The sequence below is a fragment of the Colletes gigas genome, unplaced genomic scaffold, assembly GCF_013123115.1.
Source record: "Colletes gigas isolate AHSC1104 unplaced genomic scaffold, ASM1312311v1 Colletes_gigas_Sc00007, whole genome shotgun sequence".
Lineage (NCBI taxonomy): Eukaryota > Metazoa > Arthropoda > Insecta > Hymenoptera > Colletidae > Colletes > Colletes gigas.
The window spans coordinates 1,303,266-1,322,500 of NW_025106636.1; the positions used below are offsets into that span (position 1 = coordinate 1,303,266).

The following is a 19,235-nucleotide window of genomic DNA, read 5'->3' on the forward strand; positions in this document are numbered from 1 at the left end:
AATTACAATCATTTTGGGTGGATACACTCACCCTCGAAATCCTACGCAATTTCGAGAAAAAAATTCATTACTGAAAATATAACGATGTGGACAGAAATGTTAAAAGAATCGAAGGATTTTGATGAAGATTCGGTGAAGAATGTTTAAAAATTCTAAAGCAAAGTATAAAAAAGTCCAATCTTCGAACGACCATAAATCCCCGCAATAGTAAATCTATTTCACTGAAATTTATTTGTAAACCAGAGCTCGTGGATATCTATAAAAAAGTATTATTTCCTTTTTCGCCATATTTCCCGCGAGAAAATCTAACTTGTTCGATAGAAATGCCTGCGTTCGACACTTTGGGTGCAAACTCAGCGAATCAGATTGTCGCCAGCATTGTGCCAAGATACTTTTAGCTTGGTCTAGAGAATATCAGAGAAAAATGCTTTTTGCAATTTCGATGACGCGTAAAGAGCCGAAAGACCATATTACAGGCTGCTATTTTTGTTCGTCGAGGATCTCTGGATCTAGCAGAAAAGGAACTGGGTACGTGCCGGTACCATCGCCAATCCGAATCCGATATGTATATCAAAGACCTTGCAAAAGAAGAATCGGAAGACAAAAACGAATATTATGAATCAGAGCTATGCACTTCGTCGAACGAGCCCCATTTTGCACCGAGATTTATAATCAACAAACTAGACTTTTTTTTACCATTTAAGACTATCCAGAGCTACCTGGTCTATTTAGTTTTTATATAGTGTCTCGTATTTACTCAAAAATACGTTAAAAACCAACCATATTTTATCTTTGGGGTCTGTATACTGTTCATTAATATCGTGCAATGAATTTTTGTTCCTTGTTGTGTATTTATAGTGGGGTACCAATATTTTTGTGACCGACTGTAACCATGCTGCATGGACTTCCATTACGTAACTTCGACTTTACCAGTGCATCAGGCTCAGAACCTGCACGCCTTTATTTGGGAAATTAAAACGACCCTGGCTGATTCCATTTCGATCGAGCAACCGCGGTTCAAACTTTAAGAAATCGGGAAATAATTCATAGCAAAAGCTGTAGTTCAAGAGTTAACAGCAATCTACTGCAAAAAAACTACTTTTCCAACGCATCTGTGCAATAAAAAACTGATTTAATTTAATTTAAAACTATCAGAATGATAAAGTAACAAAAAGTGTTTCGTTTACACTCGCTCCAAAATGGCCGACAGTCAAATCAGCAGAGTCCGCCATTTAACACTGGAACCACCAAATTAGTCAAAATGATCCATTCGTAATTTCTAATGAGACTTCTAAAAAATTAATTCGACCGAATTTTTCTATAAGAGAATGAATATACAATTTATTTCCATTGCATCATATATTTTTCCATGCATCCATCGTTTTAATTTCTTTGGTGCAAATAAATTCACTATAATTGTCTATAGTTCTAGTGTTGATGTTTCTTTATTTCAAAGATCGTTGTTTGGATGACGTTGTCGATGTATTTTACAGATTCGTCGGATATCGTGGACTCGAAGCTGAAATTGATACTCGGTTTAATATGGACGTTGATTCTTCATTACTCCATCACGATGCCAATGTGGGAGGAGGAGAGCGAGGAGCCCGGGAAACATGTCACGCCGAAGCAGAGATTGATGGGTTGGATCCAGTCGAAGCTGCCGGATCTACCGATCTCCAACTTCACTTCCGATTGGAACGACGGACGCGCTGTCGGGGCTCTCGTGGACGCTGTTGCGCCAGGTCTCTGCCCGGATTGGCAAAATTGGAATCCAAACAATGCCGTACGAAATGCTTCCCAGGCGATGGGACTTGCCGACGATTGGTTGAACATATCACAGGTTCGGGAATAAATATATAAATTAGCGAACAAACCGAAGAAAAAAAAGAATCATTCACGCAATAAACAATTACTGTTATTTGTTTTAGCTTATCACGCCGGACGAGATGGTGAATCCAAACATAGACGAAATGTCCATGATGACGTACTTGTCTCAGTATCCTAACGCGAAATTGAAGCCGGGAGCACCTATTCAAGCGCGTACAAATCCAAACAAGTAAGAAAGAAAGCAAAATAATACACGTGAATAATTATCACAATCTTGTTACACGCAAAATTCTTCTAGATGTCTGTTTCTCCAGCTCGAACGTTCCAACGCAGGCCGTTTATTTGGAACTTTAACTCGCCTTACTGTTCCTGACATATTTTTCTTTTTTATTAAAATAGGATCAAGCACGATATTATTAAGATTATGTAAACGAACGTGTTCAGTAACTTAATATGTAAATTACAGTCAAAATTCTATCGTGTTTGGTTTTATTTTATTGAAATTCTCCTTGAAAAGTTTTATAGTTGAACTACGATGAATGGTATCAACGCGTCTTTGATCTATGCCGACTAACTCGAACGTTCTTTCTCTTTCTTTTTGCTCCCTTTCTGTGTTCGAAGATAAAAAAGAAAAGCGTGTCGGGTATTCTGTATATGGAACAGTCGAGTTCCCGTGACTTTTACATATTCAGAGACCCTGTATCTATGAAATCTGTTTAAAATCAGCACATCGTACGCGTCGATGTGGTCTCGTTACGGGGAAAGCAATAAAGAAAGACGAGGGTTACGCTTTACACACTTTCTTTCTTTCCTTCAAAAGAGAGTCTCATTAATGTTGTTTTGTTTCTCGATTGCAGCATCTCGCCATCCCGGTGAGTAACGCAACGTCGATCTTTCCGATAGATCGTTATTTCACCGCTATCATGCGTAATAGTAGTTGTGAATAGGTAGCTCGCATAATTCTCATCTTAACATTCGCCTTTTCTTGCTCTTACGAGTTTTCTTTAATCGATCATGTTGCAACATTATATACTTTGCGCAACTAAACAACACAGTCGATTTCTTTCAACAACTCTGCTTAAAACCTAGCAAGTATTGCGTAGATCGAACGTTTAAGCATGTACGAGCTCGTAACAGATAATTTTTTACAAATTTTTAGTTGCTTTTCAGGCAGTCGAGCGTTTACTTCACCTTAAGGGGGCCTTCTACTCTAGAACACTAAAAAATAGGTTTCATTGTATATTATTTAAACGTGCAAAGTACTGTGCATTGTTTAATCTAGTCAGGTCCCAAACGTTTTGTTTCTGCGAAGAGATGATAAATAAATTTCAGTACAAAGTAAATGATCGCATTACGTTCGAAATTCAGAACGTCAGTAAGTATAAATAGTCATTGGTGCCATCAGATCGTAAAGACACGGTAGCAAACCCTTTAGAAGACGTGGACACGTCCCTCGATCCAGCTTGTAAATTATTTTCCAAACAAAATCCTCCTTAAGCATGGGCAACGATCTTTTTCTTTCTGCAGTAGGCAGAGTTTCGCAAGGATGGACGCTGCCAACGCTGTGTCGAACAGGTCGTCGTGAATTTCACCGACTCTGGCAAACCTCCGCTCTGGAAGGAGGTACGTTAGCTTCTTTCAACGGAACAAGACTGTTCATCCCCAACGTAGGAAAAAGAAGTTCCTTCTTATCGAAACGTTTCCGTCAAAATTACGAAAACGCCTAGTTTGCACCCTTTGCTGTTGCGATCCTTGTTAGAAACGCGATCGACACCTGTGATGGAAAACAGCCATGCCGATAAATCGCCAAACAAGGCGATCGACGCTTAAAGATCGCTCTGAATTATGTTGTGCGATCGTTTATGACTACGCTAGTCTGATTTGGCGTTGGAAGTAGCTTCCTCGTTGGATGGACCGATGGATCGTGTCGAGAAGACCCTCGATGGATCGGTAGATCACGTTGAGCGATCATAAACCCCAGGTCCGTCAGAAACATCTTAACTTGGGATAGTTTCGGATCTACGACCCGGTGAATTAGGATTCAGTGTCATCTGATTCTCCAGCCCCGTTCGACACCCATGGGGACACCTACACTGACTGTGTACGATGGGGGGTGGAATCCTGAAACGTTTTGTCGATGTGGGAAAACACAGGCTTGCGCAAAACACGGTTGATCGATAGCAAGGTTCTGTGTAATCCGTAGAGTAGCGCTCAGGCTTCTGTGCAATGTTCGATCGCAAGATGCACAATACGCTTCCTTCAAGGTGTCGTAAACGACTCTGCTTTTCGACCCTATTGACCGAAATAAACTGGCAAGTGGAAGAAATTAATCTCGTTTAAGCTAAGTCAGCCTGGACGATGCTGTAGCAATCTTTAATTTCCAGTCGAACATTCTCTTCTTAATAAAAATCGTTCCCTCGTGCAGTATACTTGAGATCCGCATGGTAAAACTATTAGCAGCTTCATCGATCCTATTCATTTTAGTAAAATCTATGGATCCTAGAATATTAGAAGAGTGTTGACCTAGAGTACCCTCTTAAGGTGCACATAACAAACGCAAGGGGATGCTTGTTTCGATTTCTTATAAAAATTTGCTTTGCAGAGTGCGCGTTTATGGGCCGGGTATCGAGCCTGGCGTGGTCGCGGGCGCACCAGCTAACTTCACCGTGGAAACATTTTCTGCTGGCAAGGGAAACGTTGACGTGATCGTTGAAGACCCCGAGGGTCACAAATTACAGGTAAAAATAATTTTCTAGGATAACTACATACTCATTTTATTAACAAGCGATTTGGCAGACCACTCTATATATTCAACGAGCCTGTTAATCGCATATTTATCTATGCGGTTAGTCGCTTGGAGGAAATTACCACAATCAACCACGTATCACAGTCGTAATAATTATCGGGCCAAGATAAACGCGGTGTAACAGCTATTTTTACGTCCCTACGCAATTATGTGCATTAAATCAACTGTAACTCTGCTCTGTTCTTTCGAGAAAATTATTTATTTGGGCTATAGAATCAATCAATAGTGTGTGCTTTCTATGGAATTATTTTATGAAGAATGGAGTCATTTATTTCACTTTAAACGCGAGTAATTTAACAAACATCGAGTCTCCGATAATGATATATATTCTCGAAGAGGGTGTTGAACTTTATCAGTAAGCTAACAAGATGAATCACGTCGATCTTCCTATTTATTTCCTTCCTTTCGTTCAAGGCCGACGTTAGGTTTAACAAGGACAAGAATCTCTCCTATTCTGTATCCTATACACCAAGACATCCAGGGCCTCACAAGGTAAAGGTACTTTTCGCTGGAAGAGAAGTTCCAAATAGCCCTTACACGGTGAACGTAGCCGCCCAGGCTGGTAACGCTAGCAAAGTTACAGCGAGCGGGCCAGGACTACAGCCGGAAGGCGTCACAGTTAACAAGCCCACGTTCTTCGACATATTCACAAAAGATACCGGAGGCGGTGTTCCTGAAGTTATCATACTAGACCCCCAGGTATCGATTTTTCTAAACGTTTGAATCACAAAAATTGTATCAAAACGATCGAAATAGAAATTGAAACGTCTGTGCGTAGGGTTCGAAGACATCTGTACCTGTGAAGCTACGTCAAACGCTACCGGATGTGTGGAGGTGCGAGTACACTTCTCCGTTCTCGGGGTTACATTACATACACGTGTTCTTCGCTCGAGAATTGATACCTGGTAGCCCCTACGGAGTTAAGGTAGCTCCGGTGTCCGATGGGAAGAAGTACAAAGCTTACGGACGAGGACTTCTACCGAATGGAGTTCGCGTCAAAGACAATGCAGATTTTATTATACAGATGGCCGCCGACGAAGATATACCCTGCGTTAAGATCATCGCTCCCGGTGGCATCAATTGTCCTGTGGAGTAAGTAAATCATTTATCTACTCAGATTGCACCCAAAGCTACCAAACGATTAAACTTGCGTTGCTTCCAGGCTAACAAAAATTGACTCGACAACGTACAAGTGTAACTACACACCCATCAAGGAAGGACGACACGTGATAATGATAACGAGCAGCGGGAAAAAGATTTACAAGTCTCACTTCGAAGTGAACGTCGGTCCTTACAAGGAGTCGTCGACCAGAGCGTTTGGTTCCGGTCTTCATACCGGAATAGTCGATCATCTGGCGAAATTCACGGTGACCACCAGCGGCGAGGCCGGTGGTCTTCAGTTTTCGATCAGGGGCCCCTCGAAAGCCACCATCAATTGCCACGATAATGGCAACGACAGCATAGACGTGTCTTATTTGCCAACTGCTGTTGGACAATACGCGATCCATATACTCTGCGACGACGAGAACATTCCGCAGTCGCCGTACATCGCGAACATTTTGCCCAAAGCTGACTTCGATCCGGACAAGGTTCGAGATCTTTCTTATTATCGATATTTATTTTATTTTTCGACGTTTAAATAATTTTCAGGTCGAGGTGTACGGGCCAGGAGTCCAATCAGAGTCCATTTCCACCGACAAACCAACAAACTTCACGATAGATGTACGAAAGGCTGGTCAGGCACCTTTGGAAGTCGCTGTTCAAGACGCCCTCGGAAGAGATGTCCCCGTTCGATTAAACGATAATCAAGATGGAACTGTGCAATGTCAATATACTCCAACGTGTGGACTGCAACACATAATCATGGTCGGATAACTGAAATTACTCCTTTGCTGTTTTTCTATTGGAAGAACCAAGCTACGAGCCATTGTTTTCTTTCTATTTTTAGGTAAATTACGGCGGTGTAGCTACAAAGAATTCTCCTTATAGGATGAAAGTAAATGCGCCTTTAAATCCCGCTATGGTGTCCGCTTTCGGGCCCGGTCTCGAGGACGGTTTGAAATCGAACACGCCCACGCACTTCAACATCGATTGTCGCGAGGCTGGCCCGGGTGATCTTCGCGTGAACATAGTCCACCCCAAGGGAAGGGAAGTTCTGATGACGTTGACGAACAACGAAGATGGCACGTACACGGTTGACTACGTGGCCCCCCAACCCGGGACATACTTGGTAAATTTGAACTACGGGGGGCTGAACGTACCCCAGTGCCCCATAAAAGTAAACGTCCAACCACGTATAGACATATCGAAGATCAAAGTCGACGGCCTCGCGCGAAGTAAGTACAAAATTATCTTTAATAATTTATCAAATATTAGAGTAGACGTCTTTCTGGAGAAGATTTGCAAATGAAGTGTAACTGGTTGGAAAGATGCAGGCCTTGGCTCGACATTAAACCTACTGATGCTAAGAATATGTAATAAGTGACATTGTGAAATTCTAAACGAAATTTTAAAAACGGTAGGTTCAGTGTTGAAAGATTAATTTAAATTTATCGCGAATAAGGGACGACGATTTTATACTCTTCTTCTTGTATATTAATTTATCGCGTTGGTTGCCTGATTGAATAGTATCTGGTGTGTGTGAAATTATTCTATTTCTTCGCTTGAAAATAATAGATTTTCTGTGCTTCATTTTATTTTTATATTTGTTACGATTTTATGCTGTATGATATTATAATAATTAGGGGATGATATGATGTCGGTTGATTTTTATAAAACATACGCTTGGAATAGTAATAATTGTGCGAGCAAAGAAGAAACTGTTATCAAATATTAAAGGTACAAGATTTGTGTATTTTGTGGTGATCCAAATCTGAATATGAATATCAACTCTTCAATGAAAGCAACAAAATAACTAAAAGCCCACGTCATACTTTAATTTTATTAGGAAACGATCAGACCCAATGGCTCCATAATTTTATAATTTTTAACCATTCATTGTATCATTGACCAAATGGTATTTTTCTATTGGTCGAGTACCTGACAGCCTGTTCTTTCTTGGAGAGGATGCCACGTGTTTACATTGCTCGATAAAGGGTCGATAATGTACATATATTGATTAACGTGAAAAGAAAATCAGGCAACTAACGACTACGTTATGCTTATTTCCTTTCATGCGTGATACACAACGAACTGAGAAGAGAAAAGTAAAATGTCAGAAACTAAATCCGTCTCGCAGCGGCTCCGGTGAACAGCTTGCAGCAGTTCCGCGTAATAACACAGGACGCGGGGAAGGCAGCCGACTTGCAGGTGGCGATAACGGCTCCCTCGGGAAACCGTGCAAAGGTCCACGCGGTCCCCACCCACGAAGGTTACCTGGTGAACTTCACGCCAACGGAGATCGGGGAATACCTATTGGGGATCAGTTTCGACGGGGAATCGATATCGAATCAACCGTATCGTATGACCTGCGTCCACGGTTCCGACCCTGAAATGGTTCGAGCATCCGGTCCGGGTCTCTCCCGTGGAATAATAAACAGACCAGCGGAATTTGTGATCGATACTCGCGGAGCTGGCCAGGGTGGTCTGGGTGTCACCGTCGAAGGTCCCTGCGAAGCTGCCATCAACTGTCGCGACAATGGCGACGGAACATGCTCCGTGGCGTATCTGCCCACGGAGGTCGGCGATTATGGCATCAATATCACCTTTAACGAGAAACATATCCCCGGATCGCCCTTCCAGGCTATCATTCGAAAGGAAACGGACGTGTCGAAAGTCAAGGTCACCGGAAATGGCATTCAACCACACGGTACCGTCGATCGCGTTGCTCTGAGATCTTTCTTTGTTACTGGAAACACTAATGCATGGAGTTGGACGTTTCTTATTGTTTGCTTTTTAAAAGAATTTATGAAGCTATGCCTAACTAGTGTTGTCCATCGTGAGCTTTGAAGTTTAGGGACGAGTTGTTAATACAGAAATATATAGTAGAGTCGTCGCCAAGTTGACTCTGAAGCAAACGTGTCTATGAGAACGGTAACAGCAGAAATAGAGAAGCATTCAGCGTTCGATCATTTCTGGATGACGATGGCGCCTCTGCTACTACGACTCCTATATTTGTACGATTTTTAAACGAAATCAAATCGAAGGAACAAGAAAGAAGATTGCACCGAATGATGGAGGATCAAAGTTTTCCTGTTTAATAATGTTTGATTAATTTTGTTATGATTGTTTTGCTGAGTTCATATTTGCACAGCTGATGAAATATTGTATTTATTACAATTTTGTATTTATTTCATCATCTGTGCTTTGAGTGTACCGTGATAGCGAAATATTGATTTTACTCCAAGTAATACATACAATAACACATCTAATAAACACTTTTATGTTTGCGTATGTATTGCTACAACTTTGTACGAAATATCAGCATGTCGTGTTGCATAACTCTGCACAATTTGGTAATCACTTGTCGTAAACCCGCCTGCTATATATTGCATTCTTTTGACTTTCAGGTCCAAGTCCGAAGCAACCAACAGAGTTCACGGTCGACGCTCGAGAAATAGCAAAGTCTGAGAACGACGACGACAGGGTTTCCTGCGTGATCAAGAATCCCAGCGGCAGCAAATTGGAGAAAGTGATTAACCCTCAAGGAGATGGAACCTATTGCGTCAGTTACGTGCCGTTCGAAGAAGGGCCTCACACCATAGAAGTATTATACGATAACGTCCCTGTTCCCGGTTCACCGTTCTCGGTGAACGTTCAACGTTGGAACGATCCGAGAAAGTGCAAGGCGTATGGACCAGCCTTGCAGAAGGGATACGTTGATAAGATCAACACGTTCACCATAGAAACGAAAGGTAAACTAATGAACCAAGCGAGCATTTTTAATCGCCTCAGATACAGTCACTTCGTACATTGTCGAATATTTCAGATGCTGGTAATGGCGGTTTGGCTCTGTCCATGGAAGGCGCCGGCCACGTGAAGCTGACGTGCAAGGATAATTACGACGGATCGTGCAGCGTCGAATACATTCCAGTCGAGCCAGGCGACTACGAAATCTCTATCTTGTTCGCGGAGCAACACATTCCCGGGTCACCTTTCCGAATCAAAGTCGAAAACGAGGAGGCTAGCAAGGGTGCCGAGGCAGCGGGTGAAAATGTGCCAGGGAATCGTCAGAAACCGAAGATTCCGTCCACCGTGGACCCGAGTAAAGTTATTCTGTCAGGACCTGGTGTGTCGTCGGTTTGCACTGCTTCTTTCCCCGTTGATTTCGTGGTGGACACTTCCAAAGCCGGCTACGGTGACCTGGAAGTTCAAGTTCTGGTGAGCATCGACGTGAGATTCGTCCGAACGTGGCTTATTTTCTTGTTAATCTTAATGAAACGGGTCTAGTTCTCAACGTGCCGAAAGAGACGTGCCTTATGTCTTTCGAAAGATCGTGATCCGAAGTTGACAATATTTTCAGGGTCCGGACCAAATTCCCCGTAAAGTTGAGATTCAAAATCTTGGGGATGGAAAGTACAAGGCAACGTATCTACCTGATGATTGTGGTCGTTACAAGGTGAACGTGAAGTACGGGGGCAAAGAGGTGCCGAATTGTCCTGTGAACGTTCAGAGCGTGTCCACCGGGCAAGCTGAAAAATGTAAAATTAAAGAAGGTATTCAGCATACTTTAGCTCAGGGGGAGAAGTATTGCATCACCGTGGACACCGAGAACGCGGGATTTGGCGCGGTAACCTGTCGTATACGTTCTACTTCCGGAAGGTGAGCATACTCGTTTCTTAACTATTTCTGCTACGATCATTTCTGTATTTCTGTACTTTGTTGAACATACGTTTCTCTGTTAAAAACCAACGATATCTTTCTCTGACAACGCTTACCTTGCATAGAAAATAAGTACCATAGCATGGTAATGAGCATCTTAGATATATTTTGTATTTTTTGTTTAGTGAAGTTGTGGACATCGACATTGAGGATAATGGAGATGGCACAGTCAATATTTATTATACCGTTGCGGATGCTGGTGACTACACTCTTAGTATCAAATTTGGGGGCCAACCGGTACCAGATGGATTTTACACCTTCACGGTAAGTTGGTACTTTATTTACAATATCATTACCACTCGTTTCGTTTTTGGTTTTGTAGTCTTTTATTATTTCCAACAGTCTTTTAGGAATTTTCTAATTTTATGTTATTTCATAGAAGAATTATTGCTATTTCACTTAATGTAATTTTCATTTCTATGCAGATGCCCCTTTTAATCATTCCATGACATTATTTCCGAAACCACTCCTTTCATATGAAAGTTGAATGATTTAAATAAATATATCTATATATAATTGACACCATATTCGGTCTCTTAAACATTTTTAGAAATAATATTTTGGATTCTCCAAAAGTGTATATACATATTGTAGTTTTTAGAAATATCTAAACATATCTCGATCTTTTCAAAATTTGGAATATTGTTAATTTTACAGGAGTTTGAAGAATAGTGCTAACTACTTTGTTAAATAAATTACAACTCTTGAACTTAATTCAAATACTCAGACGTAGGAGATAAAGTTTACTTTAGTTTGAAAGAAGATATCAATTTAAAAATATAAATTAACTATACCTCTTTGCAATAAAGATTCTTATACTGTATTCTTATATTTTACTAGAAGTTCTAGAATTCAAAGGAGATTCCATTCATTATTAAAAACACATACAAATGTATTTCGTTCATACTTAATAATTTATATCATATGAAATATATATACATATATGATATAGTATAGAATAATATATCATTCCAAGTGTGCCATCATTTTGTTTATGTCCATTCATATGTTTACATTTCTTCCGAAAGAATGACCATAAGTCCATCCAAGGTAAGTCTGCATACGTGCACAAGACACTCTTTACACACACTAAAAAATACTAGAGGCCAAAATAAGACGAAAATCAAGAATACTAATTTGTTAATCGAGGCTTCGTTAAAAAGTTATTAACGTTTAAAGTTCCACTCATACTGAATTTTTTTATCGAAAATGCGCAGGAATTCGGGGGTATGTCTATTCACCAAAAATTATTGTAATTGATCCCTGTAACTATATATAATTTTTTCAGAACGATTTGAAATTTTTTAATTTCGTCGAAAAATTTCACACCTTCTCGAATTTTTTTCTCGAAAGTGGGTAGGATTTCGAGTATATGTCTAATGACCGAAAATGATTCTAATTGACCCCCGCAACCGAAAATAATTTTTCCAGAACGATTTGAAGCTTTCCAATTTTCAGGGTAACAGACAGTTATGGTCAGACATTATATTTTCAATAATGAATTTTTTTCTCGAAAACGAGTAGGATTTCGAGGGTACGTCTATTAATAAAAAATGATTGTAATCGAGCCACGCAACCAAAAATATTTTTTCCAGAACGATTTGAAATTTTTAATTTTGTCGTAAAATTTCACACCTTCTCGAATTTTTTTCTCGAAACTGAGTAGGATTCCGGGGGTATGTTTATTCACCAAAAATGATTGCAATTGACTCCTGCAACTAAAAATATTTTTTCCAGAACGATCTGAAATTTTTTAATTTTATCGAAAAATTTCACACCTTCTCGAATTTTTTTCTAGAAACTGAGTAGGATTTCGAGTGTATGTCTAATGACCAAAAATGATTCTAATTGACCCCCGCAACCGCAAATAATTTTTTCAGGACGATTTGAAATTTTTTAATTTAATTGTTAATAACTTTTTAACGAAGCCTCAGTCAAGGATTTGATATTCTTGATTTTCGTCCTATTTTGGCCTCTAGAATCCCCCATTAAAATTTTTCCCAGAGATGGCCTCCAAAATCTCCCATTAAATAAAACTTATTTATGTTTCGTTATATTTCGAATTTGTTCGAACGTTGTTTCGATATAATTCGGTTTTTCGCTTTCTTCAAATTAGATCCCCGGTTGTGTTATACATACCGATGTTTGTGATCTTCTTGGCTGCCTTTCTTAGGGAGATTATAAATTCAAAGTTGGCAGTAGCCGCAGTTTCGTGGACAACTTTTCGAACGGTTTATGTTCTTGTAATCGTCCGTTATTCTTCTCGAAAATTGTTTCCCGCAATCATGCGGATTAAATTGACTACGACGGCATGTGTGTGCACGGGCCGTAATTAATTTGAACGCTTGGACCTGTATCAGAACACGTTGCACCGTTGCTCAAGCATATTCGTTAATTATCTCCGGGTACATGTAAAACGTAACAGAACAGTTGTTTCCGATCCAAGCTTACATTATGTATAAAGGCTAGTAATTTTGTCCGAATTAACATAGAAAACTATAATTATAGATATCGTGTTTCATTGTTCATGGAAAGAACAGGGTTCTCCATATCGATTTCGATCACTTTCGAGCATCTTTTCGCGGATAATATTTCGAAGAACTTTCTTCCTATACGCGTCGTTCGACTTTAGTTTTCGAGACGTTCGAAAAAAGAAATTTCGGTTAAATTTAGTTTACGATTACGCTGTATTTCGGCGTGGGTGGTCGGTTGGCGGCGAAAGAAAGAAAAATCAATTCGTTATAAGTCCCGCTAGATTGATTCACGACCATCCGCGATGCGGTCGACAAACGTGAAACAATTTTCTATTTTCACGTTGTTCTAGAATGTGCTCGATGGATCTCGACGGATTAAACAAACTAACCCAAACAACGTAAAATTGTAGTAAACTTAATTTAAACGCGTCGCAAGCGTTCAGAATACTGAATATTTTTGCGTACATCTCTCAACTAAAATGGCGGCCATACGCAGAGTGTTTCATTTTAATTTAGAAATTCAAGTTACTCTTAAACTATCGCTATAAAAAATGGTTATAAAAATTGGTAGAGGTCATACGAAGGTGACATACGTTTTATTACGCGAAATCATATAATTTTTACCCGTTAATGGACGCATTATTTCTTTAAAAATACTTTCAGACAAGGAATTTATTTATTAGAAAATACAGTCACGTCTTTGAAGTTATCCACTATTTTGCAAATAATAAACACACACGAGTAATCGAATAATTTTTAGCGCGTAAAAAAATTTACCGAAATTTCGCGTTTTAAAATGTATCAACGAAATCGATTAAGGGGATTTCGTAAAAGTACAGCCACGGTGACAGTTGAGATTGCATTTCATCGATAATGATCCAAGTGTCGCTGATAGCAGAGGTATAGCTATGAAAGGCTTGCTTGAGTTTATTGCACGATTCAGTCTGAAATCTAATACGCATCTTGTCCTCCGCGGTGGCTTAAACTATTTTCAGTGCATGTCAGGCTTTCCCAAATTTATAAGCAGAATCGTTCGGAGTAGGCGGAGGTGAGTGGACGAGTATTAAATTAATACGAGTGGATAAATCCAAAGACTTTTGCATCAGTTTGAAATATACATCTACTTACTAGGTACGACTCGGTCGTGTTATGATTATTCAATTCACCGATTACGCGCGATAGTTCAAACACCACCACGGAAAAACCATTTCCCATCAAACGCCACGTTGAAAATGCTCCAACCTTTCGTCGATATTTTTTCGACAATTAGAATCGATAGTTTGGAAAATTAAATTTCGTATTTTTTAAATATAGATAAATCAATCTATTAATGATCTACGTTGTTGGTCTTCACCATACTTTTTCAAAATGGCCACCTTTCTGGCCACATTTATACTGCATAATTTCCTAAAGATTCGCTCATATCGAAAATCAATTTTTAAATGTCATTTACAATGCAAAATAAAATTGCATTTACTATTATTTAGACATTGTAGCTTAAAACCATATTTCGTAATATTTATTTCCGTATTATTCGATCAAATTTATTCTTTTTTGCATTCTAGCTTAAAATCATATTTCGTAATATTTATTTCTCTATTATCCGATCAAATTTATTCCTTTTTGCATTCTAGCTTAAAATCATATTTCGTAATATTTATTTCCGTATTATCCGATCTTCATTCTTTTTTATTAATTATATACTCTTTCGAGGAGGATTATAGCATCGATCAGTTTGTTTTTTGATTCGTTATTTTCAATTCTGGTAATCGTGGATTTTCCAAAATGGAGGTCGCGTATGGTTTCCGTTGCTATGGATATATATTTACACTCGAGACACGGGATACGTTTCTTTCTGATTAATTCAGAATCTCAGAAATTCGAATCTGTTGGCAACTGCAGTTAATCGCTCGTACATACATGCCTCATGCTACGCAAATATACAGGCTGCAACATTTCCTTCTAATATTCCGTTGAACGATCTATGATCTCGATGATTGGTTTCCACGCCTCCCTCACTTTAATATGCTACATTCCTCTTACATCCTAAAAAGCTATTCAAAATGACACTTATGTAACCACGAGTTTATTTAAATTTTAAACACATTTGATTCGTTTCGATGATCATGTAAAACAAAACACTGTTTTCTACTGTGACTAATTACATTCCGTTGAGCGCAGATGAATTTTCAATCTGTTTGCATGGTGGTACCTGTTTTTGAGAATCAAGAAATTCAAGGTGCCCCATTAAAACGAGCCAGAACTCTGAAACTCTGAAACTCTGAACTCTGAAACTCTGAAAATTAGTATTCGGTTTGTAGCATGAAAGGATGCGTACAACGACAGTTATCACGTAGGCGCCATTAAACGTCGATAAAGTTGGATGTTTAAAAAATAGCTGAGACGGTTTTCGAAATTTTTTTTTAAACGATCAATTAACGCTTAGATGGAGCACATATTGCCATCGAAAAATCTTTTGTAAAATAGATGAGTGGGGGCTGGCCAGCTATTATCGTAACATCCAATTCAGCATTGTGCCCGAAATTATCGTCGGTTTCCACGAGTTTCGTGACAGACACCGTCCTAGCTGGTTCCTGCTATCCTATATCGCTGCTAACACTTTAACACACGCACTAAGGTATGAATTGAGCATTGAAAAGTAATTATCTTAAGGGACTAAGCCACGAAACTGGCTCGAGAATGTCGGAAATTTCCTTTCGCGTCTTTCGAAAGTTCAAAAATTATTTACGCGTCACGAGTAAATTTCTTTTTTTTTACGAGCAGTCGAAATCCTTGTTGACGATACGAAGAACAAAAAATCAAATTTTTATTTCTTAGGGTCAACTTTGACGAGTAAACAGAAGATTTTTCTTTCCTTTGTTTTCTTTATATTACTTTCCAAAGAATAACAAAAAAAATAAATTGCAAAATTTCACTTTTCGATACTTTCATCACGTTCCCTGAAGCTCCGATGAGGAAATCGCGTTAAAAACCACTGTGTTGCAAACGCTTTTGGAAAATTGCTACTGGCCAATGGAGAATCATGACAGTGACACTTGTTGCGATTCTAAAACCATAAAACCATATATTTCTGTTCTTTTCGTGCACCGAGAGGACGTTTTCTTATGTGTCGCGTAAAATTTCTTTAAATTCGAATTAATATCTTCAATTATAAATCAAACTAACCTTCTGTTCGAGTTGAAAGTAAATTAGGATTCTCTGCGATTCGATCGTGACCATTATCGACAAATAAAATATTTCCAAGGTGTCAAACAGAATATTACACATTAAAAAACGAAAGTTTTTATCAACGATATATAAGTCAATACCGTTTGTAATAGTAACGATGAATATGTACATTCTATTGTCGTTTCGTCGGAGATAGGGAAACGTGTCGACGAAATTTGTTTACGAGATTTTTGTTGAAGGATTTTTCACGGCGACATGCCGCGTTTTGCAATAATCCTGCCACGGTTACATAATAAATTCTTTACACGCAGCATGCTTTGGCTTGTTACCAGCTTCGAAATACGTAGATTCTATCGTAATGAGCTGTAGCGAACACCATCGCTCGGTTTCAGAAATGTGGATTTTTATCGTCGGCCTCAGCAAGCTCTATTAACCCACGGTATTTGTGCACAGTTTTGCCAAAATTTACCGCTGCATTTCGAAATTATTTCATAGCAAAGAAAGTGTTCAAGAACTGGAAAAAAGTTTAAATAAATATGATCGCTGAAACAGTTCGAAAGAGTAATTCCTATTTCTTTATGGTGTTGAGAACAGTTTTACAGTGTCACACAATTATTTATAATCGCTACTATATTCTACGATTATCGATACTCCATAAATTTGAGGCGTCAATGAACCTCTGATCACGAATAGTAAATTTTCATGTCTCATTGTTCCGTTTCTCTTTATATTTTGATCAGCTCTGTTTCCCACAAAGTGCTAACAAAAATTACTGTCTCCAAGTCTCTAATTTATTCACCAAAAATAGCGAAGCAATCGATCCGTACATTTGAAACGTGTATTACAGTTACTTTCATTAATTTTTCCAAAGTGTTTCGATAATAGTCGTGTCTCAGGGTTCAAATGTATTCCGTTCGCTGTGAAACGTTGCTGGATTTCTGTTGTAGGCATCTGAAGAATATCGAGAGCAGAGTACACATAAAATCCAGAGAGCCAAGAGGACCCAACAAAAAGAGGAACAGCACGTTAGCGAGCAGCACAGCAGCAGTGTACAAGAAAGCTCCGTACAGAAGAAGAATTTCAACGAGATCCGACTGAACAACATCCCTCTACCATCGTTGGGTGGCACCGTAACGTGTGAGTACTAAAAAAATCGATGTTTTTCAACCCAAAATCATTATCTCAAGTCGAACACGAGACGCATGTATTTACAACGAAACGAGAACGTGCAGCGGGTTTTTTTAATTTTTATTTCTTCTTTTTGAAAGTATCGATCCTTCCACAAACCCCAATTTATGGGTTAATTATTTATGCACGCGAGCATATTGAATTATTTTGAAGTTTACGTTGGGTTCAAGTTTCCGCGTTTGATTCACGCGGCAGCTATAATGTGTGGTAAATTTAGCACATTAAGAGCGAATAATTGAATAACTATACAGGTTTGGGGTACAAACTTTGGTCAGTGGATTTATTATAATGATAATAGTTTTAGTTCTTTTTTGGGTTTATTTTTTTTTATGGAACCTTATACTTTTTGGTTTTTTTAACTTTTCGATCTTTTCGAACAGTTTGAACTAAGGATTTGCGTGCATATTTTATAATTTTTCAATGTAATTCCTGAAATTTAAAACTAGAAATACTACTCAAACTGCATAAAAATTAGTAGAGTTTGGTGTTACAAGTATTGCAATTTACTTGTTGCGAATTGCACAGAACTGTGATTTTTATCAAACTAGAAATCAGACAAGAAGAAAATATAGTCGAGGAAACAATTTCTGTAATTTCGAAAACCTAGATGTTTATTTTTAGTGTCGTACGTTAAGAAACTTGGAAACTACATACTACAATTTACTTGAAGCTTTATATTGTGTCGTAATAAAATATTTTACGCGAACAATGCGGATGTTAAAGCAACGAAACAGTTGATTTAACGGTACTTATTTATAACAGGGGACTCCTCACCGATTTCGATCATTTTCAAACATGTTATCGAACTCAACATTCTGAAAAAGTTTTCATTACATACAGGGTGTTCGATTATCCTTGGGAAAAATTTTAATGGGAGGCTTCGTTAAAAAGTTATTAAACAATAAATTAAAAAATTTCAAATCATTCTGAAAAAATTATTTCCGGTTGCGTGACTCGGTTACGATCATTTATGGTGAATAGACATACCCCCGAAATCCTACGCATTTTCGAGAAAAAAATTCATTACTGAAAATCTAATGCGAGGCCAAGAAATGCATGCCTGAAATTTCATGCGAATCTTTAAAATGTCATAACTTCTGAACGGATTGGGGGATTTTAATATTTCAAAATCCAAACAACGCGTAATTTGGTGAAGATTATGTGGGAATCACAAAAATATTCGAAAAGTTATTCCTTGACTACGAAAAATGAGAAAAACTCCATAAAAATGGTTCAATTTTCAAACAGCCATAACTCCTACAATAGTGAATATATTTCAATGAAACTTTTTTCTGAAATAGAGCTCACAGGTACATACAAAAAAGTATTAGACAACTTTTCTGTAGGGCGTCAAACAATATTATTAAAAATTAAAAACGAATTTTTAAGAACATTCGACAGGGGATAGGTGCCTAAATTTTTAGACGAAAAAAAAGAATTTCAAATCGTTCTGAAAAAATTATTTTCGGTTGCAGGGGTCAATTACAATCAGTTTTAGTCATTAGACATGCCTTCGAAATCCTATCCACTTTTGAGAAAAAAATTCGAGAAGGTGTGAAATTTGACGACGAAAAAAAAATTTCAAATCCTTCTAGAAAAAATATTTTTAGTTGCAGGAGTCAATTGCAATCATTTTTGGTGGATAGACATACCCCCGAAATCCTACTCATTTTCGAGAAAAAAATTCGAGTAGATACTGAAATTTTTAGACGAAATCGAAAACTTCAAATCAAACTAAAAAAATTATATTTAGTTACATGGGTCAAGTACAATCATTTTTGGTGGTTAGACATATCCCCGAAATCCTACCCATTTTCTAGAAAAAAATTCGTGAGTGTGTGAAATTTTCGAGAAAATTAAAAAATTTCAAATCATTCTGAAAAAATTATTTTCGATTGCAGGGCTCGATTACAATAATTTTTGGTGAAGAG

General features: G+C 38.4%; 1 protein-coding gene across 5 annotated transcripts in view; it reads left to right on the forward strand.

Annotated features, from left to right (window-relative positions):
* LOC122396450 (filamin-A) overlaps positions 1–19,235 on the forward strand; it is a 51,101-nt gene that overhangs the window by 11,787 nt on the left and 20,079 nt on the right. The window contains exons 3-17 of one of the 5 annotated variants that reach the window (XM_043394861.1): positions 1,494–1,840; positions 1,929–2,056; positions 2,685–2,699; positions 4,430–4,565; positions 5,048–5,332; positions 5,412–5,725; positions 5,796–6,222; positions 6,284–6,499; positions 6,582–6,969; positions 7,872–8,441; positions 9,142–9,486; positions 9,561–9,952; positions 10,095–10,393; positions 10,579–10,717; positions 17,064–17,253. In XM_043394861.1, the coding sequence (XP_043250796.1) occupies positions 1,494–1,840; positions 1,929–2,056; positions 2,685–2,699; positions 4,430–4,565; positions 5,048–5,332; positions 5,412–5,725; positions 5,796–6,222; positions 6,284–6,499; positions 6,582–6,969; positions 7,872–8,441; positions 9,142–9,486; positions 9,561–9,952; positions 10,095–10,393; positions 10,579–10,717; positions 17,064–17,253 (4,191 nt within the window). Of the gene's footprint in view, positions 1–1,493; positions 1,841–1,928; positions 2,057–2,684; positions 2,700–4,429; positions 4,566–5,047; positions 5,333–5,411; positions 5,726–5,795; positions 6,223–6,283; positions 6,500–6,581; positions 6,970–7,871; positions 8,442–9,141; positions 9,487–9,560; positions 9,953–10,094; positions 10,394–10,578; positions 10,718–15,487; positions 15,566–17,063; positions 17,254–19,235 lie in introns of those variants that run through there. The other 4 variants (XM_043394862.1, XM_043394863.1, XM_043394864.1 and 1 more) reach the window with 4 other exon arrangements.